This window comes from Ursus arctos, unplaced genomic scaffold (genome assembly GCF_023065955.2).
Source record: "Ursus arctos isolate Adak ecotype North America unplaced genomic scaffold, UrsArc2.0 scaffold_25, whole genome shotgun sequence".
Classification (NCBI taxonomy): domain Eukaryota; kingdom Metazoa; phylum Chordata; class Mammalia; order Carnivora; family Ursidae; genus Ursus; species Ursus arctos.
In genome coordinates, this window is record NW_026622930.1 from 5354499 (window position 1) to 5381700 (window position 27202).

The window sequence follows — 27202 nt, forward strand, 5'->3', positions numbered from 1 at the left end:
CCCAGTGGACATGCCATACTTTCAAAGTAAACACTCAGAAATGATGGATTGCACTTTGCCTCCTATAGAAACTCCACGGCCAGCCTCACTCCATTAGCGACAGACCCGTTGTCTCCGTGCGGACGCTGGCCTCCTCCTCTCTTTATAAGAAAAGCTCTGGCCGTTTGTGAGCACGATTGCTGCTTGGCAACACAGGGTTGTGGGTATCTGCTGGCTTCATTGAATTTTAAACATTTTCCCTTGCCAAGTGGAACAAATTATTGATGTTGATTTGGGTGGATATTTAACGTTGTCCAATACGGTTTCAACAGTGAAGAGTTCAAACCCGGCTTTTAAGTCTAGGATAATGAAGCTATTAATCAAACATTAAATAATGTGCGAGCGTAATGACCAGCTCATCCCGCTGTTGCTAAGCCTCCCTGAAATTCTCCATCTGTGGGTGATAAAAAATACCGATTCAGTTCCTCAAAATAATTACACATAGAATTGCCATAGGATCCAGCACTTCTGACTGTAGACTCAAAAGAAGTTGAAAGAAGGGGTTGAACAGATATTTGCACGCCTATGTTCACAGCAGCATTACTCACAAGAGCCAGCAGCTGGAAACAGCCCAAGTGTCCCTGACAGCGGCATGGAGAAACAAAAGATGGTATACCCATAGAATGGAATATTGTTCAGCCTTACTAAGTGAGGAAATTGTACAAAAACACTAATTCAAAGGGATACATGTACCCCTATGCTTATGGCAGCATAATCTACGATACCGGGAAGATGGAAGCAGCCAGCATCCATCGACTGATGAATGGATAAAGACGTGGTATAGATATATAATGGAATATTACTCAGCCATCAAAAAGAATGAAACCTTGCCACTTGCAACGACATGGATGGAGCTAACAAGTATTATGCGAAGTGAAATAAATCAGTCAGAAAAAGGCAAATACTGTATGCTCTCACTCATAGGTGGAATTTAAGAAACAAAACAAACAAGCAAAGGATAAAACAGAAAGAGACAAACCAAGGAACAGACTCTTAACTACAGAAAACAAACTGGTGTTTACGAGGGGAGCTGGGTGGGGAGACTGGGGGAAGGAGGGGTTGGGGGTGCTGTATGGACGTGTTGAATCACTATATCATACACCTGAAACTAACAGAACACTGTGTTAACTATGGTAGAATTAGAATAAAAAACTTTTTTTTAAAGTAAGGAAATTCTGGTGCTTCCACGGAAGAATAAACGTCCCTTCCTCTAAGGAAAAAAAAAAAAGGAATTCTGACATCTGCTACAGCACGGATGAACCTTGAGGACATTGCGCTCAGTGACAATCACAAAAGACAGTCACCTAAGAAGACAAGTCACAAGAAGACAAATCCTGTATGATTCCAGCTTTATGATGTCCCTAGAGGAGTCAAATTCATACAGACAGAAAGTAGAACAGTGGTTACCATGGGCTAGGGGAGGGGAGAGGCAGAGTTAGTGCTTAATGAATAATGAATACAGAGTTCTGTTTTGCAGAATGGAGAGTTCTGGAGATGGATGGTGGCGGTGGCAGGAAAGAGTGGATGTGCTTAACGCCCCTGAACTGTACACTTAAACACAAGTAAGATGATGAATTTTGTTACATGTATTTTATCACAAGAAAACAATACCAGTGGAGGAATGGGTAAGACAGTGGTTTGGGTGTCCCCGGACACCGACACAGACCTACCCCCGGCCAAGCCAAAGGTCTATCGAGGACCTTTCGTGCATATTTCCCCAAGCATGCCTGCTTCTGTGGCCATGCGTAGTCTGTCCTGCTTTTTCTGCTATATTCCTGGACTGCAGTGCTGGTGGGGGCCTCGCTCCTTCCTTACTCCGTCAGCCACCAACCCGTTTCCTTCCAGCAGGACCTCTGGTGTCCCCTCCAGGAAGCCTGCCCTGACCCTCCACAGCCCTCTGTTTACTGGGCTCTCTCTCCACTGGGCTCCGGGCTTTGAGAACCTGAATGCCGTACTTAGCATCAGCAGCCCCTGGGAGCTTGTTAGAAACTCAAATTATCTAGCCAGGGAGTAAGAATCTTTGGGCTCAGGAATCGTGAGCTTTAACATGTCCTGCAGGTGAAGAGAAATGCATCCCCCATTCAGCCCCAGTGGCGCTGTCTATAGAATGGCTCTTTCCTCTCACACAGACACCCTCCCAACCTTATGGGTGTCACCGCGAATTTCATGTGTTGGCCTGGCGGGGCTAAGGGACGCGCAGATCAGTGGTAAAACGTTATTTCTGGGTGTGTCTGTGAGGGTGTCTCAGAAAGTGCGCTGGAATCTGCAGCCTGAGTAAGAAGATGTGGGTGGGCGTCACCCATCCCCTGAGGGCCTGAATAGAACAAAAAGGTGGAGGAAGGGCGAATTCACTCTTTGAGCTGGGACATCAGCTCTGGCCCTGGGTTACCTATGCTCCTGATTCTGGTGCTTTGGGGCAGCAGATGGGGACTTACATCTCCCGGGATTTAGTGGCCCCCAGAGTCTCAGGCCTTCCGACTGGGATTGAATCATACCACGGGCTTTCCTGATTCTCAAGCGTGGGGACGGCTGACTGTGGGACTTCTCAGCCTCATCTCTCAGGTGAGTGAATTCCTATAATAAATCTCCTCTTACAGATCCCTGTGTATCCTACTGCTTCTGCCTCTCTGGAGAATGCTGCGTATACAGTGGGTTCCTCTGCTCTGCTGGCTGCTGTCTCTCTGCTCGGGCACGGTGAAAGGCAGGCCAGGCCCCCTCTGGCCCCTCATGGGTGTGCATTTGAGTGGCAGAGACCGTTCACTGGGCAGAATGTGCCTCTCAGGCTGCCACCTGCTACAGCCCTTCCTTCTGGAAAGCAAGAACCGGCCCATACTTGGGGGCCTTTAGATACGGATCGCAGGAGTGTCTTTGCCAAGGGGCAACACGGGTGCAGGCCTTAGGGTTGTCATCTGCAGAGACAGGGCAACAAAGGAGCTGTGGCTTCCTTGGGTGAACCTCCCACCCCTGTCCTGCACCCCCAGCCCCCTCTGGGAGCTCACACCTCACGGGAGAGCTGGTGGGGCAGAGTGGGGGCCTGGGCTGGACCTCGCCTCACCCCTCCCACAGCCCGAGGCACAGGCTCAACCTGCTTCCTCTGAGCCCGGCTTCCCCATGGGTAGAGCGGGGGGAAGCGCAGCTCCCCTGCACAGAGTCTCACAAGAGACCTGGCCCAGAGGGCAGGCCCAGCTCCCAGCTCTCCTTGTCCAGCTCTCTAGGGTGGACAGGCAGTGGCGGCCCGGGCTCTGGGCTCCTCTGGGGAAGCGAGCAAGAGAAAGGCTTCTGGCAGCCGGAACCAGCGGGCTTTACTGAACAAGGGCCCAACAGCAGGAGCTCAGCTTGTGACTGGTGAGGAGGGGCGACTCCAGGTGGGGAAGACCACCCTTAGTCCCAGTGGTGGCCAGGAAAGCACAAGGGAGGGACAATTAGGGCTGAATTCTGGCCCCAGCTCTTCCTGTCCGTGTGACCTGGGGCAGGTCAGTGGCCTCTCTGAGCAGCATTTTTTTGTCTGTAAAACTGCAGGGCTACGGAGACAAGGAAGGGAAAGAGTGAGAGGGAGAGAGGGAAGGGGGGGAGGGGGAGGAGGGAGAGGGGGAGGAGAAAGAGAGAGAAGCCAAGGAGGAGAGGAAGAGGGGAGGGGGAAGGGAGGAGGGCAGACCCAGAGGTCACGCTGCAAATCACTGGCCAGCATGGGATTTGTGCCTGTCTCTGGCACCCCCACTTCTGCTCCCACACCTCCTGGCCCCGCTGCAAACTCTCTCCTCCTCAAGGAAGTGTTCAAGGCCCTGAGCTGGCCTGCAGTCCTAGCAAGAAACAAAGTGCAGCCTGATACCCAAGCCCTGCCTTCGAGGGAGGGCCTCCGCAGGTCAGTGACCTCTAGGAGCCAAAGCCTCCCCCTGACCCCGGCCTGGCCCCTCCCTTGCCCAGCAGAGTGGACGTGGTGATGCTCACGAATGGCCAGAAGAGGCGTCCCCCACGGCCCTGAGCGGCCAGCTCATGTCACTCTCCATGCTTATTTTTTTAGAAGATGTTACTTACTTATTTATTTGAGAGAGAGAGCAAGCAAGCAGGTGGGGAGAGGAGCAGAGGGACAGGGACAAGCAGACTACACGCTGAGCACAGAACCCAATACGGGGCTCCATCTCATGACCCTGAGATCGCGACCTCAGCCAAGATCAAGAGTTGGATGCCCCACTCCTGAGCCACCCCAGCGCCCCTCCCATGCCCATGTTCATTCTGTGCTGAGCCTCAGAGAGGGGAAGGAACGTGCATGGGAAAAGCTAAAATCAGTCAAAGCATCATTCCAGCTTAGTGGGACTAAGTGATGCGAGTCATGAGACTAGTGATGCGAACCACAGCCAAGTTCGCCGGGCCCTTGCCTGGGCGCTTCCCTCGTATGAGCTCGTTATTCCCGGGAACAGCCCAGGGCACCTCACCGCGCGCACTCCTGCGGGCCGGCCTCCCTTCCTCTGAGATCCACCCTGCTGCGTGTCCTCCCTTCCTTCTCGTTGCTGAGTGCCACTCCGCTGTGTGACTTACTGATTTCAGCGTCGACGTCCTTAGGCCGCATCCAGTGTGAAGCTTTCATGAACTTGCTGCTGCGAACATTCCTTTTGGTAAATATGCGTGTTTAGGTCCCTTGGGGACATCACTGGGAGCAGCATGTATGTGTGCGCACACGTACGCAGACATCATACGGGCACGTCGACAGTCTCATTCCACTTTAGGAGGTAACCTCCATCTCCAGAATGCTCTCGACAACGCACAGTCCGGCAGTAACGTGGGAGTTCCAGTTGCTCCAGCTCTGGCCCAGCCTTTGCATTTGCAAACGCGTGATGTCTAAAACAAGCAAGGCTCATCTGCAGTGTGAGGGGTCTGGACAGGGGTGGTGCCTGGAGGTATCAGGGGGACTTTGGAGCTGTAACATTCTGTCTCTTGATTCAGGGTCCTGGTGACACAGGCGTCTGTTCACTTGGTGAAAATTCATCAAGTGTTGTGCTTACGACCTGCTCCCTCCGCTGTAGGCACGCTAAATACTGACTTAAAAAGTACACTTAGGGAGCCTGGGGACTCAGTCGGTGAAGCGTCTGCCTTCAGCTCAGGTCATGATCCTGGGATCCTGGGATCGACTCCGCATCGGGCTCCCTGCTCAGTGGGGAGCCTGCTTGTCCCTCTACCCCTCCACCCTGCTCCTGATCTCTCTCTCATGCTTTCTTGCTCTCAAATAAATACATAAAATCTTTTTTTAAAAAGTACACGTAAAAACCATCCAGGGGCACAGGTGCTGCTATTGCCCGGCTGGTACGGGTGAAGATGCTGACAGTCCAGGTCACTGCCTGGGGGTGGGGTTCCTCTCTTGGCTGTCCCCACATCTGTTCAGGCACGGAGTTGGTTCAGCCTCCACGGTGTTTCTCTAACTGGCCTCTGGTTTCTACTGGCGTCAGCCCTCAGGCTGGATGGCCCCCTGCTTGCCTGTGGCTCCCCCAGGTCAGGCATTGGTGGTTCGGTGGCCCTCGGGCAGGGTCTGAATCTCTGCTCTGGGCATCCCGGCTGAAGACAAGTACAGGGTGAGACACTATTTGCTCCGCCTACGGTGGGACATGTGATGGCAGCGTGGGGACCGTCTGGCCCAGGACAGGTGCTTACTTGGCGGGAACAGGATGAACAGTGGCAGCTGTCAGCGTGCATGTGGGAGTGGAGCGGGCTCCCGTCCTGTCTTCAAGGCCCTTACAGCGAGGCTGGGGAGAAAGCCGTGTTTCCTGCCGTCGGAGGCTAGCCGTGTAGACGAAGGACCGGTCGATAGCTGCCTTCCATTAGTGACACGCCAGGAAGAATTAAATTAATAGATGGCTGAAAGTCATTTCCTTTGAACAGCAACTTTCTAAAACCCTGCAGGTAACGCCCAAACATAAGGGAAGGGTCCCATGCATTAGGTTCTGCGGTCGCTAGAAGCGGTAATTCTAGAGATGGCAACAACGTGAGAAACACTCGTGACATCACAGTGAGACGAGGACGGGAGACGCCCTCCTACAGGAGGCTTGTGGGGACAGTTCTGCTCAGCAACACATGTGGCAGGGCAGGGAGCCCAAACGCCGGCCTGCTGTGTCTCCAGGTGAAGGGACCGCAGGTGACAGAGGTTTCTTGTTCTCAACGTCTCTCACTTTCCGTAGAGGTTTTGTTTCTTACACACATTTGGGAGTTTACTTTTTAACAAGATGGAATGGTTTCAGCCTAAACCCATAGCTCTCGATCCATATGTGTTCACAGTGTTCGGGAGCACTTCGTCTGGCCCTGCTGGGGGTGGGGGCTCCACCCCGAGCTGCCGGGCTGGAGACAGTGTTCAGTGAGCCCGCTCCGAACCCACAGTGCCACCTCCCAGCCACTCACCAGGACGGGCCCCTCCCTCTCCGGCTGAGGCCTGGACCGCGACCAGGAATGGAAGGAAGGGGCTGACGTGCCCACACGTGAAGGCTGTGGGTAGCAGAAAAGGAGCTGATGGTCCCAGAAGGACGTAGACAGAGAAACAGGACCCCCTGGCCCAGGACTGCCCTCAAGAGTGGCTGAGGTGTGACCCCCACGATGTGGCAGAACCACAAGAAAGCCGCGGGGAAGGTGGGCCCACGTGGCAGCAGCTGGGCAAGAGGAGGGATGGACACAGGGAAGGGGTGACCTCCATCCAGCCAAGCAGACCATGCAGAGCTCACCTTGGACCCCGACTGCCCATGTGTTCACTGCGCACAGCAACGCATCTGGGAGGCCAGGGGTGGCTCTGGGGAGGGCAGGTGCCTGGGGTCACCCCAGACACCTCCCTTCCTTCCTGCTACCACCTTGGTCTGACCCTGACTCTTGGCACAGGGCTTAATTGCAAGATGCTGGGGCCACCTGGCCCTGAGCATGAACCCATTTGGAGGAATATGAGCCCTTGAAATCTAAACAACACGTAAATCACACGTCTGGGCATCAGCTTTTCAGCTGCCGGGGCCTCTGTAAGTCAGACTATGAAGGTCTGTGTGTCTGAAGCAAGTTGCCCTGGGGGGGCGAATACATGCCTGTCTGACCCCTCTGGACCCTCCAGTCTTGCCATCAGAGAAGCAACAGCCAAGTCAACTCCAGATTCTTAGAAAACCAGAGTGCCATGTTTGAATGGAGCCGGAGCGGTGCCCCGCAATTTCATTGTCACGGGGAGGGAGGGCAAGTGGGATATGGGCTTTACAAGAAGTGCATGAGAGCAAGCCTGTCAGGACTAAGCACTCCCCGCCCTCCCTGGCCTCCCCAGGAAGCCTCCCTATCAAATGCATAATTTATGAGGATGAGCTGATGCATATTCATGAGCTCATCGCCTTCTAAGGCCAGTTGCTGTCTCTGAAAAATTCTTCCATAATGAATTATTGCATGGGAAGCCTAGGGCAGGGCTCAAGGCAGGACTCGGTCCTCAAAATTACTATAATCTCTAAAACTTGCTTTGAAGAAAACCCTCCCAACTGTGTCTACCTCTGGTGAAATGTGGGGGCGATGGGAAGAATGAAGCCTCTACTGTGGGAAACCCTGAACCCCAAGGCTGCACAGATAGGGGCACACCAGTAGCATTTCAGGGAAATTGAGGCAGATCTCCCCCTCACCCAGAAAAACAACACTGCATGCATTGTGGGTGGAACTCTGGAATAAGCCCTAGTAAGCCTTTATTAACATAATAGCAAGAGCCCCAAAGCCCCCCAGGCTGGTTCTTTCCCTTCCGGGAGCTCGGTCTTCCCCATCTTGGACTGGGAGGCCGATCCTTCCCTGCACTGACTCTGAGACGCGCTCTTCACAGTTAAGCACCTATGAGCTCAGAGCGAGTTCACCCATCAACACCTTGGCTGGTGTTGGGGTATGAACGGCGGTGTTTTCTCTTTCTCAGTGGTCAGAATAACCAGTGGGATCCTAGGCTTGGATGAGCACGGGCGGACTTTGTCCTCCCGCACTTCGCAGATACTGCGGTTCTTACCACGGAAGGTTTGTGGCCGTCATATGTCGGGCAAGTCTCCTGGTGCCATTTTTCCAACCACATTTGCTCACTTCGTGTCTCTGTGTCCCCGTTTGATAATTCTCCCAATGTTTCATTATTCTTTTCATTATTCTTATATTTGTAAGGTGACCTGTGCTCGGTTGCCTGGGTGGCTCAGTTGGTTAAGTGTCTGCCTTCAGATCCCAAGGTCCTGGGATTGAGTCCCGCATCGGCTCCCTGCTCAGCAGGGGAGTCTGCTTCTCCCTCTGTCCCTCCCCCTGCTCATGTGCTCTCTCTCTCTCTCTCTCTCTCACACACAAAAATAAATAAAAAATCTTTTAAAAAAGGTGATCTGTGCTCAGTGATCACCACTCGCTGAAAGCTCAGCACGGTTAGCATTTCTTAGAAATAAAGTATTTTTAAATTAAGGTATGTGCATTGTTTTCTTAGACTCAGTGCTCTTGCACACTTCATAGATAATTTACATATGCACTGCAAATCAAAACATCCATTCGTCTCGCTTTATGGTGATAGTCCCTGTATCGCAGCGGTCTGGAACCAACCTGCAACGTCTCCGAGGTACGTCTAAATAGCACTAAAGCTTCCCCTTCCGAAGCATGGACCGTGTGCGGGGCAGGGAGCCCGGTGCTCTCAAACAGGACAGGTGCAGAGACAAAGGCCACCTCGCTGAGCACGCAGGCCGGCTCGCAGCAGGTGCTCAATGACCGCGTCTCCCCTTCCCACTCCTGGAAAGCCAGGGCAGGCCCATTCACCCTAATGCTGTTCACAGAATTCCTGAAGGCCACATTTTATTCGGTGCGCTCTGTGGTGTTTGAAGCATGAAATAAGTGCCGGTTTAATTTAGGTCTTGGGGTGGGCGTGGGAGGGAGCTTAGAAGTTTTCCCAAACTAGTCACAACCCAATTAAAATGTTACTCATGAAACCCAAGACAGTGATTCAGCTAATACTCCATCTGGCATTTCTTGCTTACAAGCAGCTCACATATGACTCAACTTTGATTCTGCTTTATTAAACACTAACCAGCACGCTTCCTTATCCCAATAAAAAGCCATCTTGAAAGCCTCACCGCACAGGAGCGTGTGTGCCCGTGAGCGTGCGTGTGTGCCCACGGCAGACGCCCGTGCGACGGGCAAGCTCATCCACAAGTGTCCCCGGGCGTGTGACCTGAGGGTATGTAGGGCTTGGCCGTGTTGACGTGTGACCTGTGCTGCCACACGGGGCCACAGGCTTGGTTTAATGTCCTGCTGTCACCACCTTGAGATCCACGAACAGGGGCCTGTGAACTGTGTGGCCGGTCTGGGGGGGGGTGTGTGTGTGTCTGCACGTCCTGCTCACAAGTCCCGGTGAGTGTGGGCGGGAGCCATACGGATGAAGGCCACGTGTAAGGATGTGCGGGGGAGGGCTGCAGAGAGTGCACACGAGGGGGTGTGGAGAATCTCATGGATGTGCCAACGGGCACCAGAGACCAGGGCCCATGAGCCACGCGGGAAGCCCCGAGATGTAGATCCCAGGGGCCTGGGTGGGACTCAGGAACGCACCGTTTTGGGCAGCACCCCCACCCCACGTGGCTGTAATGACACCAAAGTTTGAGAACCCCAGGCCGTAGGTTTGGGGCACTGAAAAGTGAGCCCCATGATTCTTTAGGGAGAGGTTTACAACATCCCTGAGCTCAAGGCATCTCAACACCCACCCTAGTATCTCAAGTTCACGTTCTTAAAGGAACAGAAGCCTGCCAGGAACACCAAGGAATGGATGGGCACCAAGGCTGCTAACCTCAGGGAACCCCGGGCAGAGGCCTCCCTCGGCTTCCTGGGCCCGGAGCCAAGCAGTGACTCACACTGGAGTGGGACGGAGTGGCCTTCATGGCCAGCCGTCCCCTCCCACCTTCCTGCAGCAGCGGGGCAGGGGCAGGGCTGCTACCCCTGTGACTTCTCCAATCTCTCAGCGGCGGTCACGCCGTGGACCCTGCTCCTTGGCACCCCGCCCCTGCCAATGTTCCTGGCCTGACACCCCATCACGGGACCCACCCTAAATCAGAAGTGATAGGTGGCGATCAGCAACATCCCCCCATCTGGGCGTACCATCTCCAGCAGCACCGGGAAGGATCCCCATTGCAGGCGCTGACCCTCGGATTGCTGGCGCCTGGTGACCTCACCCAGGATAATTCTGTTCCCAAGCTCCATTTCACTGAAAGCCATCCCAGGGTCAAGACGTTATCCCCTCACTGAGTACAGCAATGGCGGGGAGAGGGGCTGCCACTTGCCACCTGGCGACCTGGGCAGGTCGCTTGAGCTCCCTGAGCCTCAGTTTCTTCATCTGTGAAATAGCCCATCCCTGTGCCAACTCTCGGCTGGGGCTTGGCTCCTGCCCTCTGCCTTCCTCGGGCACACCTCCTCCAGGCAGCCCCTGCTTGACCAACAAATGCATCTTGGTTTCCCCACCCTTGCCCCATGGCGAGGGGGCTGTGGGGATTGAGCCATTGATCAGCAACAGCGCCAGTCAGAATTGGAGTCCTACAAGCTCTGGGGACCTCGTAAATGTCCCCCTCCCCCCATTTCCCCACAGAGGAAGCGGCCCTGCCCCGAGTGCTTTCTCCTGTAGCTGCCACCGTGAGGCACCTACTGTGCGCCAGGCACCCTGCAGCCTCTCTGCTGGAGCCCTTGAAACTATCACAAGAAGTAGGCAGGATGTCATAGATAAGGAGATGAGGGCTCAGAGAGGTTAGGCGTCTTGCCCAAGGACACACAGCTGGTGTAACCTGATGCAGAGATACCTGGCCTCCCGGAGCAGTGCCAGCCCAGCCTCAGCCCGCCTGGGCCTCCAGGATCCCGATGCCATTTGCGGCTGCATATCCACATGGTTCCTCCCTCAGCTTCCCGACACAGCCCTGGTGGCAGGGAGCCCGGTGCCAGCCCTTCCATTATTCACGCCTCCCTTTGGCTGCCAGCAGGGACCTGGCCCAGAGGCCCCAGCTTTGCCAGGAAAGATAAGGCGCCAACACCTGACTCGTCCTCTTCTGAGCTCCATCTCGATTTTCCAAAAGAACACAAAGGCTTGTTGTTCCTGGCCCTGTGCCGGAAGCTGGACCTCATTCTCGTGAAAGGAAGATAAACCATTAGCAGGATTAAGACCGGTTAGATGTTTTTTTAAAAAGACTGGTTAGATTTACAGCTTTTCCTCGTGACCACCTGTCCCCTCTTATAACAGTGCGGGTGTTTGCGGGGCGCGCGCCTGCCATCTGCAGGGGTCTGGAGGGGGGCAGGGGAGACATCGGCTCCCGTGTGGGGTCCATGCAGCTCTTCCCAGCCCGGCTGCTAGAGGTGGGGAAACAGGCTTGCTCAGACCACTCCGCGGGTGGATGGCTTGGCCAGCGTTCCCTGTCCCAGGATGGCAAGCTGACTCATCCGTCTTCAAAATGAGACTTGAAACAAGTGAATTCGTGTGTGCAAACCCTGCCCGCCCACACCCGAACCTCTAACTTTACAGCTGGGGCAAGCAAAGATGGAAAACAAGAGGCCAGGCCACCAAAGGAAGCCCCGGGAGGTTGGTCTGCAGCCCCCGCGCCTCCCCGTTCCCCCCTCTCCTCCAGCACAGGGAGCCCCCCAGCCCGGACAGGCCAGGCTGGGAGTCGAGGCCTAGCCTCACCCAGAGGTCACACGTGCCAGTGTTGGGGGAAGCAGGGGTGGGGGAGGCAGCATTCCAGGCTGAGAGGTGCCCCTGCTCCCCTGCAGACCACGCCTGCCCAGCATTAAGATGACGTCACAAGGAGGGACACAGTGTGGTGGTGTCTTGTGTCCCCCACTTCCAGGGGTGAGGCTTCAGAGATCACCAGCAGTAGCCCCTCCTCCACCTCCCACATCAGGAAACTGAGGCCCAGAGAGAGAAGGGATTTGTCCATGAGCCCCAGTGATGCAGGGCAAGGACAAGGAAGGTCTCAGTCGTGGGGAGTGGCGGGGGGCGGGGGGCAGCCTGCAGGTGAGTCCTCACACCCCTCCGCACTAGCCACGTGATGATCCACACCCTCTGAGCCCCAGTTTTCTTTTTTTTTTTTTTTTAAGATTTTATTTATTTATTTGACACAGAGAGAGAGAGAGCACGGGTGAGCACAAGCAGGGGAGCGGCAGGCAGAGGGAGAAGCAGGCTCCCTGCTGAGCAAGGAGCCCGATGTGGGACTCGATCCCAGGACCCTGAGACCATGACCTGAGCCGAAGGCAGACGCTTCACCGACTGAGCCACCCAGGTGCCCCGCCCTAGTTTTCTGGTCCATAAAGTGGGAGTGAGGGTAACCCCTGGTGGTGGGGCTGTGGGGAGAGAGCAGGTGCACAGAAGGGCCCTGGACAGGTCTCGATCCTAGTGATCCTATTGCCTCCTCCGTGAAGGCCGCTGGAGGAAGAGCACCTAGCAGCATGAGACAAATAACACGGCCGTCTGCTGAGCACCTACTATGTGTCAGCTGCTGGCCGTAGACTCCGACACGGATGCCGCCGTCACAACGGTCACCATCTGGTGAGGGGCCCCTGGCAGGGAGGGAGAGGCTGGGAGGGAAGGAGGGCTTTGCTAGAGATGAGGAGGCGTTCCCGAGGAGACCAAAAGGTGAGAAATGGCCCAGAAAGTGCAGAGTTCTATCTCTGGTTGCACTTGGGGTGTGAGGGGGGTGCCTGGGAGATCTCCCAGAGAGGCAGTGTATGCCAGGCCGAGGGGCTTAGACCACACTCCAGTGGAGAAAGGTCCCCAAGAAGTCCTACCCGCTGAAGCGTCAGGGACCCCGGGCCACAGGGCTGAGAGGAGAGGCTCCCCAGGGAAAGGCAGACGGTGGGGGTGCCTCCCTGGGGGAGGAGTGACACCACTATCTCTGCAGGTAGGACCCCCTCCAGGTGTTTGCCTGCCGAGCCATCTTCCCCGCTTCCTGCCTGCGGCCATCCTGAGGTGGGCCCCGGGTCCTGCCAGGGAAACCGAGGCTCAGCCAGGTGCGGTCACTGCCCACATGTGGTCAAGCGGGGGCCCAAGCCGGGTACCTCCCACAGAGGCCTCATTCTCGCTCACGCTCCCTCTCAGATTCCCCGAGTAAGTCTTCCACCATCCGCATATTTTAGGGTTTATTTTCCTATTCAGGCTTCGCTATTTTAAAAAACTGCTGTTTTAAAAAGTGTATTTTTTTTTAACGTGTATTTTTGAAAGGTAGCAGCTGACTCTTCCTGCAGTCAGGCCCCACTATGCTCCCTCTCCCACCGACCCTGTTTACTCCAGGCCCTAAATCACTTTCTTCATGGGAGGAGGGGGGGGGGAAACAAAGGGGGTACGGTTGCCCTTGGCACTGGGCAAGCTTTGGTCCAGTAGCCAGAGACGGTTCAGGAGGGAGGGAGAAGAGCAGGACTCAGAGGCCAGGAAGGTGTGGGGCGCTCCCTTGGGCGCAAAGCTCTTCCCTTGGGGGGATCTGAGCCAGTCAGGCTGTTTCCCTGGGTCCCCAGCCAGAGCCCCGGGAGGCCACAAGCTTCCCAGGGATCCTGTGTTGGTCCCTGCAGTAGGGCTGAAGGCGCCAAGCTCTACTCACTAGATCCTTTGAATGTTACCATATATGGGGAAAGGGTCTTTGTAGATGTAATTAAATTAAGGATCCCGAGGTGGGGAGATGGCCTAGATGCCACTGCGAGAGGACTTAGGGGAAAGCAACAGACAGAGATCTGATGCCCAGAAGGGGGACAATGTGGCCGCGGAGACAGGGGCGCAGGGACACGGCCCCAGCTGAGGAGCGCCTCCAGAAACTGGAAGAGGTGGGGGATGGATTCTCCCCCAGTGAGAGCACAGCCTTGCTGACCCCTGGACTTCAGCCCAGTGCATCTCATCGCAGACTTCAGGCCTCCTGAACCGTGAGAAAAGTAATTTCTGTTGTCTCCTGCCACCAAGTTCGCGGCCATTTGTCGCAGCAGCCCCAGGAGCCAACGCAGCGCCTCAGCCACACTGGGCAGGAGCGGGAGGGTGGGGGGGAGAGCCAGGCCCTTGGGGTGGACACCGCCTGACGCCCTGGGGCAGGGCACAGAGCTCTCCTCCTGCCTCAGATCTGTGGTGCAGTCTACACTGGGGCACTTCCTCGGGATCCCATCGGCTGCCCTCCCCCCAGAAGCAGAGGCAACAAGAAAGGCGTGGTCCCCTCCCTCCCTGGGCTGACCCTCAAGCGTACAAACATCAAACATCGAACAAAATAAAGCTACACTTTGCCTGAAGCCCTATGCTGCCTCCCTCCCACGTTCACTGCTTTCTCCTGAGAGCCTTTCCCACTGAGGCAAGTGCATAGATCCGAACCTCCACTCCTATCTCTAGAATCCCCCCACCCTGCCCTTGACCACTATTCCATTCGCGATTGACAGCCACCTTATAAGGTATCATTAGCTTCATTTTACACACGAGCAAACAAAGGCCCAGAGAGGTCGTGTGGCTTGCAAAGGTCACACAGCACCAGATAGCAGAGCTCGAATGCCAAAGTCAGTCTCACTGATTCCCCAGCCAATTCCCATCCCTGCTTCTCACCTGCTGCCCCGAGCGGCTAGGGGCACAGTGACAGCATCTGCACCCAGCCCAAGCCCGGAGTCCCCTTAGGGTACGACCCACTGTTCCCAAATTACAGACTCAACTGAACACCCAGGGCCATCGGGGTGAACTCTGCAGTTCTCCCACTGGGCTCCAGAACAGAACAGGAATTGTTCCTCCGGGGCAGCCTAACGAGCTTGCTACCTGGAGATGGATTTGCTTTCTGCTGGTGATGAGGCGATTGTGTTCCCTCACCACCCGCCCAGCTGCTGGCTTGGGTTACAGCTACACGATCAGCTTGACCATCAGCACCCCCGCCAGGCCCCAGGCACCTGCCCAAGCTCACGGGAGGATGCTCCTGGCCTTTTTCCAGAGCTCTCCATGGACAGACGGAAGCTTGCAAGTCTGGGAAGAGCCACATGAGCAGCCTCGAGAGTAGTCAAGGGGAGGAGGCCAAATACCTTCAGATAAGAAAAATGTGCAGGTGTCCCTCAGTGGAAACCTGGATGAAGGGCTAGGCTTCTCCACCGAGCGTGTGGTCAGGATACCTGCCTTATCTGGGCTGTGCAGACGTGGCCCTCTCCCTTGGCCGGCCCAGCCCAGCAGCTAGGGAGGAAATCACCAGGGCTGGGCCAGGGTCAGGCAGCACCTCTCTGATGAGGTTTGTCCCTTTCCTACACGGGTTTGGAACGTGCAGAAACCTCCCGTTTTCCAGGTTTCTCCGAGTCCCTCCCTCCCATCAGCCTTTAGAGGAGGGACTTTAAGCCCGGACCGCAGCTAAGAGCGGGAAACATTTACTGGGCAGCCGCTCTGGGCCAAGACCCCAGAATTATCTCACTGAAGCCTCACCACAGCCTGTGAGGCAGGCACTGTCCCTGTCCCTGTCCCCATTTTATAGAGGAAGACATTGAGGCTTAAGGTCTCAGAGCCAAGGGGGTGATGTCATGGAACGCAGGAAAAGACACTCCACACCACTAGTCGCTAGGGAAGGGGCAAGCAAAACCGCAGTGAGACAGGTGCACCCGCTAGGACGGCTGGAATCAGACAGGTACCAACCAGCGCTGGTGAGGATGTGGAGGAAGGGGAGCCCTCGCGCACCCCCAGGGGAGTGCAGGCTGGTGCCACCACTGTGGAAGCCGGCCCAGAGGTCCTCAGAAAGTCCTACACGGAGCCACCGTCCGATCCAGCAATCCCGCTGGGAGGCATTCGCCCAAGAGAGATGAAGACGTCTGTTCCCCCCAGCAAGTCCGCGGCAGCGTTAGGCATTGTAGCCGAAACACAGACACGGCCTGCACGCCCATCACCCGCTGACCGGGTAAATAACACAGCTCTCCCCACACGACGGGAGGGTATTTGGCCACAAGAGGACTGAAGCAGAGACACAGGCCACACGTGGAGGAGCCTAAAAACGTTCCTCGAAGTGAAAGAAGCCAGTCCCAGAAGGCCACGTACTGTGCAATTCCGTGTATATGAAATGGCCACAATAGGCGAATCCGCAGAGACGGAGAGAGGAGAGGTTGGGGGGCCCGGAGTGACTGCCGATGGGCGGGGTTCTCTTCGAGGTGACTAAAATGTTCTCAAACGGACTATGTGAACGGTTGCACAACTCTGGGAACAGACCAAGATCCACCAAATTGTACCCGTGAGGTGGGTGAGTCGCGCGGGACATACGAAACACGTCTCAATAAAGCCGTTACCAAAACCTAGAAGTAACGGTGCTGGGGTGGAGGGTCCCCAGGGCCCTGCCTGGAGCCTGCAGCCTGAGTATCACTGGGGACTCAGAGGGACCTGAGCACAGCTCCCCTGGCCAGCTGCCCCCCAGGGCCCTCCCCAGGGCCAAGGTCCCAGCTCTTCCCTCAACGTGGCAGGGCCTGGTGGGACCCGCCCACACAGGACGTGCTAGAAAAGCACAACCAAATCAGGTGGTCCACTGAGACCACAGGCTCCTCCAGAGAGGAGCAGCAGGAAGAGTGCTTTCTACAACTGCACCGTGCTTGGACATGCTTTTCCACCCAAAATAAATCAGGCAGGAACCCTAGAAGATGTGTTTAAACTAAGGAGAGAGTACTCTAAACAGTCTGGCTTAGAGGTTGGAACGTGGGGCCCCGGGGCTGCAGGGGTGTCTGATCCCTAGCAGGGAGCCCTACCATCCCAGCTTTATTAATTTAATTAATATTTAATTTATATTAATCAATCTAATATTAATCAATTAATATTTAATTTTATAATATTAACGTATTACATTCCAGCTTTATTTCTAGCCATTCAGTTGACGTCATCAACCCTTACGGAGAAGCTTAGAGACAAGCTAGTCTTTGCAAACATTATTTTTAAACCAGGTCTTATCTCATTATACAAACCGCCGCGCAGCATTCACGGCCACAGCCCTCCGGTTAAGCTCCTTCCCTTAGATGCTACACTCCTTACACTGGCGGCGAGCCTCCACGCGGCGGTGGCGTCTGGGATCAAGGCAATAGTGCCTGCCTCGGAGAGACGGCGCACAGACTCGTGATTCACCTTCCAATCTATTTCTACCACCATCTCCTCCTACGCTGAGACCCTGTTTCTTCATCGTTGACCGTGTTGACTGGACAGGCGCAGGAGCGGTCCAGCCCAGCACGCTCGTCTTCAGTGCGCGAGCAAGTGATAAATCAATACAGCTTCGTGGCAATTAACGGCTCACGTTTCTCTTGGTTACGCTCTTCCTTGCTGGTGTGATGACCCAATCTTTCAGGCACTTATGTTTGTGCTTTTAAATGCAAATTCAAATCTGTGGGAAGGAACACGTTTTGAAAAATCTCGTCCCTTGCTTTGTGACTTGCATGTTGGAACGACTCATAATCTGCATTTCAGATGCTTGCGGACCACAGCTCAGACCATACGCTCCCAACATTTCATAATTAAAATGGATTAGTTTTTTTTTTTTAAGTCAATTGGGGACAAAAGTCAATGGGGGGGCTGATATGACTGCCGTTCACAGACGGGGGCTGCACTCCGCCCCCTGGCCATCAGGTGTAGCCATGTGACTCGCTCGAGCCAATGAAATGCCCCAGCGGCAGGACGGGCCACTTGGGGGTGGGAGCGTGGAACTGTCCCTCTGCCCACCTCGTGACCGGGGAAGCGTGGGTCCATATGGAGGCATCAGGCTGAGCCATGGCGGAGGTAACCCGCCCTGAGAGTTACCCAGATCCACAAAGGACTCTGCATGAGTGGGAGATACACCTTGCCTGCTTTAAACCACTGGGATTTATTTGTTTTTTCCCAGCACATACTGAGTCCATCCTGGGTGCTATAGTCAGCAAAAAACAAAGGGTCTGTGTTGATGAATGCCAAGATTTAAAATCAGCAGCTGTGAATGACAATGACAATTTATTTATTTACAGAGAGAGCGAGCGCACGGGTGAGAGGGAGAGGGAGAGAGAATCTGAAGCAGACTCCACGCTGAGCACGGAGCCCGACGCGGGGCTCGATTCCACAACCACAAGATCATGACCTGAGCTAAAACCAAGCGTCGGACGGACACTTAATGACTGAGCCACCCAGGGGCCCCTCGGCCACCAGTTTCTTTTATTTTGACCTCACAGATTCAAGAAAATACAGTAAGTGGTTGCAAACACCAGCAGCTTCATTTAAAAATATAATAAAATTTTTAAAAATCGACCTTGCTCTCTCAAGAATGCTGAATTAGAATGAACCCAATCCCTTAAAAGAACGGAAACAGGTAACTTTCATTTCCCAGTTGAATTCCCAACAGCTTCTAAATGGTACTCGTTGTCACGTTAAGACCCATCCCGAGGGTACTTGAGACACCGGGGCAGGGACCTGAGCCACGTGGAGTGAAAGTGCACTCAGCTGCTGCTCAGAGATGTCCCGGCTGTGATGAGCACAGGCACAGAGCAGGGGCCCGAGCCCCGCCTGATGCTGGAACACAGGACATGTGGACAGAGCCATGTGCTTGCCTGTAGGATTCTTGGAGGGCAGACGCCAAGAAATAACCTCCCCAAGGCCAAAAAGGAAAGGAGGTTTGTCACGGTCACCCAGCAAAGAACCCCACCCAATCGTCTCCCCGGCCATCCCACATCCTGTGAGCCGGACAGGGGTGTCCAGGCTGGCACCATTCAACCAGATGGTTGGGGGGTGGGCGCTCCAAGGGGGCAGGGTCCCCTAGGAACTGCAGAATCAAGGGAGGCGTCCTGGAGGGGGCAGAGCCCCACAGAGGCCAGATGAGGGGCTGGCTTTGGTCAGGAGGAGAGAAGGAGGGAAGCTGGAACGAAGGTGCCAGAGCGAGTGGGTCCATGCTTGGGAATCGAGCCCGAGTCCCCGCTCTTCATTCCCTGGCTGGGTGACCCTGAGCCAGTCTTTCCCTTGCGCCTCAGTCTCCCCCTCCATGACGCAGGGATTCCACGGGTTGGGAGTGCAGGCATGGCACTGACCCATGACAGGAGGGAGCTGTGAAGAGCAGGAGTAGGGGGCCGTCTGGGGCCTGCGTCCCCCACCCCCACTCTCAGCCAGGTCACATGATGCTGCTCAGGTTGAACCCTCCGGCCATCGGGAGCAGGTGCCTGGCGCATCAACAGCAGAGTTTCCAGGCTCATTCCCGAGCACCACCCGTACATCCCCTAGGCCGGCGGTTTGTAAGGAATTTGCAGGTGCCATCTCACAGAGCCCCCGTGACAGTCCCTGGGGTTGTGGTGTCACCTGCACTTAACAGATGAGGCGAGCGAGGGGCAGAGAGGAGGGCCTGCCTGTGTCCACAGCGTCCACGGCGGGGGCTGGGCCTGCCTGACTTTGGACACCGTCCTCCATCCACTCCCATGTGTTTTTACAGACCAGCTCTGGCACTTTGCCAGGTCGCCCCCAGTCCCCTGGAGATGAGCATCTGTCCTCTGGACTTCCGTGATGGGGGAGGCAGCAAGGGGCCACAGCCTCCCTGCCCCCGCACACGGCAGTCGCTAACCCCCCGAGTCCCCCGTCCCTCCCCTCCTGAGTCAGCCTCACCCTATTCTCCTCAGGACTATCCTGCCAGCCTCCTCCTGGGCCTCTTGGCCTCCAGATTCTCTAGTCCCTGCCCCCCACACATGGAAGCAATCCAGGTACACCCTGGCTAAAATTCTCACTGGCTCCCTATTGCCCAAGAGACAGCACTGAACCCACTTACCTGTCTAGAAGGGGGGAAGCCTTCATCAACAGGAAGGAAACAACCTAGAGAGATGACAAGGCCCGGGGACCAAGCCTGCCTCTCCCGGGGGAAGACACTTCCTCTCCAAGAGCAAGGCCTAACAATTAAAATGTTTTGCTTGAATTTCCTTACAGACACAGGCCCAGGCACTGAGGTCAGCTGGTCAACATGAAGGAGAATCAAACCCAGGCCAGGACAAGGAGGGAGAAGGAAGTGGGACTCTCTCTGGGCTCTGGGGATGCCAGGAGGAATTGAGTGGGGTATGGCGGCGGCCCACCCCAATGTCAGGCCCTCCACCCTTGGAAAAAACCCTTGTATCCAGGCAAAGAGAAATACTTGGGGAGCCAAGTATGGGGGCCTTTGGGGGACCCCAGAGAGCTGGTGGTAGCCCCCCCAAGCTGAATCGCTCGGAATAGCTGCAGGAGCTGCAGAGCTGAAGGAGGGGATACAGACAGGGGAACCAGCAGTAGCAAGCTGTCCACTGCCCACTGAAGGAACAAAGGGAGGCTGGGGTCCCCAGGGGCCATGGCCTTGGTGGAAGTTTACACAGGAGGACAAAGAGAATCACTCTGTTGGCTGAGCCCTCATCACGTTAGCCGTGCCCACCCTCACCACACCACACCCTCCAAAGCAGGGCAAATGGAAACCCATCACTGAGGCTCAGAGAGGCTAAGTGACTCACCCAAGGCCACAGAGCCAGGGGGCGGTAGAGCCGAGATTCGAACCCTGGGCTCTGAGGGACTTGCATTCGTTGCTCTGCTGAGAATAACAACGGCCTATTCTTTGGTGCTTGGAATGGCAAAACTGCTTTACCGGAAACTCTCCCAAACACATGGGGACCGACAGCACAGAGGCTGGATTCTCTTCCTGCAGAGTTCTGCTGAGAGGGGAGGGGGCAGATCACGAGGTCAAAGGCAGGAAGAGAGCATCAACAGACCCGGGATGCGTGGAGCCAGCACCTTCCGGCCCCTCTGGCCAGGCTCTGCCAGCCCTCAGAGACTCTGTCTCCAGACCCAGCGAGGGACATGGTAGGGCCCCATTTTACAGACGGGGGACCTGAGTCTCGCTGGGAAAGGGGACCGTCGTCCCGTGCTGTGCTTCACTCGGGGACAGAGCCAGGCCTAGAATCCAGACAGCTGTAAGGGAAGCCCCTTCACTGCACGGGGCGTGCGGGCTGGCAGTTCCTGGTGCAGGCGGCTTCCTGCTATAAATACAACGTTGACTCCCGGTAACCTTAGCCTCCAGGCTCCCCTGTCCAGGCAGAGGGCCACAAATCCTGGAGCCGACCGCCTGCCACTGAGCTCTTGCTCTGAGCAACTTTCCTGACACCCTAACAAGGTACCACATTGCTTGGTACAGGCTCCAAATTATTGGAGACAATGCTGAGCTAGCTGTGTCCGAAATGAGAAGTGCTGGTGTTCAGACGAGAGCCGCAAGGGCCACGAGACCCCTCAGCCCCCACCCTTGGGTGAGCAGGGTGGGATCTCCTGGATGGTGCCCCGAGTCTGGGTCTGGGGAGCTGGGTTCGAATCCTGACTCCACCGTTTACCAGCTGGGCAACCTGGGGCCAGTCTATCTGCTTCTCGGAGCCTCAGTTTTCCGAGCTGTACAGTGGAGTTCATGCATCCCCCTCCAGGGATCAAACCACGTCTCCAAAGTGGCCAGGACAAGGCACAGCCCATAATCTGTCCCCTTCACTCTCCTCTTTGGCTGCAGCTCGCTTATGGGTTGAACAGTAATAACAATTACACCTGCTAACAGTATCCTGCTGTTATTTTAAGTGGGTTGTATGGTTTCTGTCACTTAATCCTCATTGGGACTTGAGGAGCTAATGTCCTATTATCATCCCCATTTAATGGATGAGGAAACTGAGGCACAGTGACCTTCAGTAACCCGCCCACGGTCACACAGGTTGTGGCTGGGGAGCTGAGAACTTTCCTGCTGTAGACACAGGCCCAGGGGTTGGTTTCTGAAAAGAGATATAGAAATATTTCACAGCAGCCTCCTGGACCCAGTCACTGCCATGGGATTGGAATCCTGGAAAGTCTTGACCTTCAGACAACACACTCTAGAAGACCCCTCTCCAATAAACATGCATACACCCCTGCACCCAGGTGTTGCCTTTACTCCTGTCAACCAGAATCCCCAGCAAGTGCAGCATGGCGGAGACAACAACCATCCCTCTACAGGCAGGAAGCCAAGCCCCAGGCTCGCCCAGCATGACCTGCCCAGCCAGGGTGGGCAGAGCCACGACCGTGCCTGCCGGCCCCCGCCCAGCTGACCCTCTCCTACAGTAAAGGCCGTGTCTCCTCCCAGACTCCCGGACACACACACACGCACACGCTCAGCGCCCCTTCCATCGCCCCTGCGGGCTAAATATTGTTCTGGCCTTCCTGAAATACCCAGCTCTGTGCGGTGGTTTTACAAGCTGCTAAAAGCAGGGCCGTGTCCCTGGTGGAGGGAGAGAGCTATTCCGGGTTGGTGTCAGGTGTGGGCAGAGCCAGCCAGAAAGGGCCTGTCTGCTGCACCCCCCCATACTGGCTCCTCGGCGGACAATTCTTGGCAGCCTGCACCACTGACGCCTGGCGGAAGAGGGTGAGGTCAGGCCACTTTTGTCGGTGTCCCCCTCCCCAACACACCCACGCAAACACAGAAACACATACACACACACACACACACACACACACACACACTCTGTTCCAAATCTGACTTGGCCAGGCCCAGGCGCCAGGACTGTCCATCAGACACCACGCTGGCGGTGGCCACATGGTTGTCAATCACAGCCATCCCAGGACCCCCAGGCCAGCCTGACATGCCCAGGAGGCTCCACGGTGCCACGGGACAGATAAGGACTCCAGGGACCGCCGTGCAGTGGCTTAGGCGACAAGGCACGGCTGGAGGGGCCAGAGCAGAAGGCCCATGCCCCTGCCCAGGACCCTCCACCTGCTGCTTCCATGAGGCCGTCACTGACGGCTCACAGCACGCCGGCCCAACAGACCGGCGGTCACGCGTTCTCACAGTCTTCACAACCACCCTGGCCAGAGGGACTGTTGCTAGCACTGTCTCTCTCTTAACTTGGGGACACTGAGCTTCAGAGCAGGGAAGCTACTTGCACCAGGTCAGTCACCCAGTCTAGAAGTGAAAGAATGGGGATTTGAACCCGGGCAGCCCAGAGTAGGCTGTCTGCAGCTCCGGTGCCACCCACGGCCGGCTCAGAGGGATGTCCACCTCAGAGCCTGCCTTCAGCCGGAAGGAGCCGCGGGTGGCCAGCCAATCGCACAGGCAGCCAGTCCCCTTGGAGGGCAGAAGGTATGTGCGCAGACCCCAGTATCTGACCGCTCCTCTGCTTTTGTGTCCCGGGCCATTTCCAACCTAGAGGATTTGGGCACTCACAGAGGGCCTGCCTTGTGCAGGCAGACCAGGGGCTCAGAACTTCCCAAAGGTCTTAGATCTTCGGGGAATCTGATGGAAGCTGGAGGCCCCCCAGCCCCGATAAATGTTCACACACACTTGTTTGCATGTGGTTCCAGGGGCCCCCGGCAGCCCGCACCCACCGAGGGGCCCAGCCACAGTCCAGCGCCTGCGGCACTGTGGGTCAGCTCCAGACTCCCCGGCTGGCAGCGGGTGGGGTTCGCAGCAGGCACGGCTTCCTGCTCTAGCCCCATCGGGAAGACAGCGGGTGGCGCAGAACTTAGCTTTGAAGGGCCAGTTCCTCTTCCAGGAGCGCAGGCCCCCCGCCCCAGGCTTCAGGCTAGGAGGAAGGGGGTCCAGCCCCACAACTGCCTGCAGCCTGGGGTGGGGGCACCCAGTGCCCTTAGCGACCAGCAGCCTTGGCTCTGCAACCGGAGCCGTGGTGGGTAAATATAGCACTGCCACTCACCGGCCGAGGGGCCCTCGCCGTCCGACATGGTGCAGGAGATGGGCGGGCAGCCGGCCACCAGCCTGCAGGGACGCTCAGAGCCGTCAGTGGCTGTCACCCACCTGGTGGGGCTTGGGGCTGCCGGGCCTGCTCCGTGTCCAGTCCCCAGGCAGCGTTCCGCCCCAGCCGGCCCGGCAGGCCCCCACCACCCCCCCATGCTGGGCTGGGCAGATAAGAACGTGCTCCAGAGCCAGGAGCCCGCCCGATTGGTGGATAAATCTGGGCACTGCCCTCCCCTGCCCTGGGCCTCTCCCGGGCAGCCTCGGAATGTTGCCTGAGAAACTGCTGCACCCCTGGGTGCTTGGTCAGTCCCCCAAGACCCCAGCCCCAGAAACCCCAGAGTGCCCAAGCCTTTCTCCCTGGGAAGGGTTCCACTCAGCCGGTGAGGTGCTTTTATGGGCATTGGTGGAAGAGATGGAGTGATGCCACCCACTGAGCCCGAGCCTGGTGCTGCCGTGCTTGTCCTCTCACTCAGCTCTCCGGAGCCGCCGCAACCCACCCAAGGCCACCAGGCCAGGGAGGGGTGTGACCAGAGCCGGACTCTGGAGCCCGACTGTCTGTCTCCAAGGCTACAGGAAGGCGTGGCCCTTGCCTCTGTTTGGCAGACCAAAAGTAGACACTTCTGAGCACCTTCTGGGTGCCAACTGTTCCACATGTGTTGGGGGTACTGTGGGGGGCGGAGGTGGACTCCCTGGGGGAGCCATGTGACCCAGTGTTGGGCCCAGAGTGGGGATGCAGGAAATAGTGGTTGGGAGGACACATCTCAGCAAGCACTTAGTATGCACTTGCTGTGTGCTTGTCTAAGAGGTAACCTAGGACTTCTGGGTCCCCGCAAGTGCCTGGGCCAGAGACTAGGGCAATGAGACAAATGGAGGGCTCTGAGCTCCGCTCCCAAGCCATCACCTCTGGGCTGGGCATTGCTGGGCCCCCCCAGAGCTCGAGGTCCACCTGGTTCTTGCACCCAGAGCGCAGAAGGAGTGAAATGGCTTAAAAAGGAGAGAAGCTGGTAAATCAATACCAATGAGAGAGATACAGGAGAGCTTCCTGGAAGAGCTGGCATTTGAGTTATGTCTTTGAAGAATCTGAAAGCTTTTTCAGGAGAAGAGAGGGCATTCTAGGAAAAGAGACCAGCAGGTGCATAGGTCAGAACTGGGAAAGCTTGACTGAAGAGTGCTAGGCGTCCCTGGCAGGGGCTGGAGGTCATGACCAACCCAAAGAGAGGAGGCTGATACTTGCAGAAGGGGTGGCATCAGGGCTAGGGAAGTCGGGGAGGCTTCCTGGAAGAGGGGGCAGATGCTGGTGCTCAAGGGTCCATGAGCCTCAGAAAAACGAGAAGGGGGTGGAACAGCATCAGAGGCATCCAGCAGCTCTTCAAAGGCACTGAGGCCTTTCCCAGCTCAGACACCTGGGGGATGAAGACAGCAGGGCCCAGGCCGCCATATTTCAAAGCAACTGCCTTTTGGAGATGGAACTGGGGAGAGCTGCAGAGTTACACCAGCTGTCAGCGATAACAGCAAAAGAATTCAATCCCTATAAGGTGGTTCCAGGCCTTCTGGCCTTTGCCTGTGCTGACCCCTTTGTCAGGAATTCCCTGTCCTCCTCCCTCTTCTCCTCAGTGAAGCCTTGTCTGACTGTCCCTGAAGGTGGGCCAGGGGACCTTGCATTCTGCTCCACAACCTGCCCTCACTGTGGTCAGTGCCTGGCCCTGGTTTTGTCCACCTTTTGATTGGCTCTTGCTGTATGATAATGAGCTCACCATCACTGGAGGTATGTAAGCAGGGCTGGACAGCCACGGGATGAGGACCCAGTGGAGGGAGTTCAAGCATCAGGTGGGGTTAATTTAATGCCTTTGGGGCCCCTCTAGGGTGACCAACCTGTCCTGGTTTCCATGGGCCTTTCCCTGTTTCAGCCCTAAAAGTCCTGCCTGCATCCTGGGAACCCTCATAGACAAACCAGGACTGTCGGTTGTCCTGGGTCCCTCCTGAGATTTTTAAGTGAGAAAAGAAAAAAAAAAAAAAGACAAAGCCAGGCTGGAACTGTCTCTGGAACCCCAAAGTCCCCACCCCCTCCACCTTAGGCATTCTCCTCTTCCCCTCCCACCGCCTAACTCATTCAGGGGGAGCGCTCTGGGAGTGAGTGGAAACCCAGCGGTCCTGAGCCTTGGGGAGAGGAGAGGCTCCTGAGGGCTTCCTCACCCGCATGAGGGAGGAGTCTCACCTGCTGGGTTTTGAGGATTAACTGAGATAAAGCACAGCAACTGCGTGGCCATTCTCCGCAAGCGACTGCTACATCCGGGGCGGGCACTGGAGCCCACCTGCAAAACCCTCCCCTCAGCGCGGCTCTCCTGGAGCTGCAGCGGGAGGCCCCGGGCGGGGTCACACCTGCTCACCGTGTGGCCTCGGCGGTCACGGTCCCCCTCCACGCCTCTGTCTCCCCATCTGTAGTGCATTTATGAGCACCTCCTATGTACTTGGCCCTGGGCCGCCAAGGGCAGGAAGAACCCCACAGAGTCCCTGGCGGGAGGGGCCCCCAGTGTCAGGTGACCGCGCTCATCTCCCGCAGCACCTGCTCTTCCTGGCAGGAGCTGGGTGGACCAAGGAGCACGCGGGGCACGCGCCTCGGGGCACCCGACTGCCAGCAGCCCAGTCCAGGGGGCAGGGGTGTGCCCAGTGCAGGACACATAGTGGTGCCACAGGAAGAGCCCCACCAAGCCACCTGGCGTCCCAGACAGAGGGCCTCTGCCCACCTCGGAGGCACTGCAGGACCGGGGCCGGACGCACACGGGGTCAGAGGGCCTGGGTCGAACGCCACTCCGCCAGCCCTCCTCGGAGACTGGGACGAGCCCACCCCAGCCTCGGCTCCTCGTCTGAAAGTGGGCGGCTGGGGTGAGGAGGAGCACCAGGGCCCGGACGCCTGGGAGGGGCCCTCCGGCTCCCCACCCGAGTCCCGCCGAGCAGGCCGCCCCATGTCCACCCGCCAGAGCCGACTCCCTGCGCACGGGCCACTTCCCCTTCCTGGCCCCGGCCCTGAGCACCTTCCTGTTGTTGTTTTTTTTATTGTGGGAACATGGGTTGGGGAAAAAACAACTTGAGTCCTCTGCTTCTGAGCTCACTGCAGCAGCTATGGGCCACTGCACGCATGTGCGAACGTGTGTGGATGTGCGTGCGCTCTCGAACACGTGTGTGACAGTGCACGTGGGTGTGCACGGGGGTGGGTCCGTGTGTGGGGAAGTGTGTGCCTGTGAGAATGTGTGAGAGCACATCACCCGTGTGGGTGTGGGTTTGTACAAGCGAGCATGTGTGTGCACATCTGTGTGGGAGCACGTACATGTGTGTAGGGGAGTGTGCGTGAGTGTGAGCACGTGTGCGTGTGTGCGGGGAGTGTAAACACGTGCGGCATGTGTGTGGTTCCATGTGAGCTTGTGTACGTGTGTAGGAGGCTGTGTGTGCGTGTGCGGGCGTGTGTGTACCCATGCACGTGTGCCCATATCTCTGACCTGCCAGCCAGCTGTCTGTGTCCCTGTCCTGGGTCCTGCAGG

At 56.5% G+C, this 27202-nt stretch overlaps 1 protein-coding gene across 4 annotated transcripts in view; it reads right to left on the bottom strand.

Moving 5' to 3' along the window:
* EML1 (EMAP like 1) overlaps window positions 1–23851 on the bottom strand; it is a 177042-nt gene extending 153191 nt beyond the window's left edge. Inside the window, exon 1 of one of the 4 annotated variants that reach the window (XM_026515310.4) lies at window positions 23626–23851. In XM_026515310.4, coding sequence (XP_026371095.2) covers window positions 23626–23821 — 196 coding nt within the window. In that variant the 5' untranslated portion in view covers window positions 23822–23851. The remainder of the gene's footprint in view (window positions 1–23625) is intronic. The other 3 variants (XM_057318478.1, XM_026515311.4, XM_057318480.1) reach the window with 3 other exon arrangements.
* Window positions 23852–27202: the final 3351 nt, after the last annotated feature.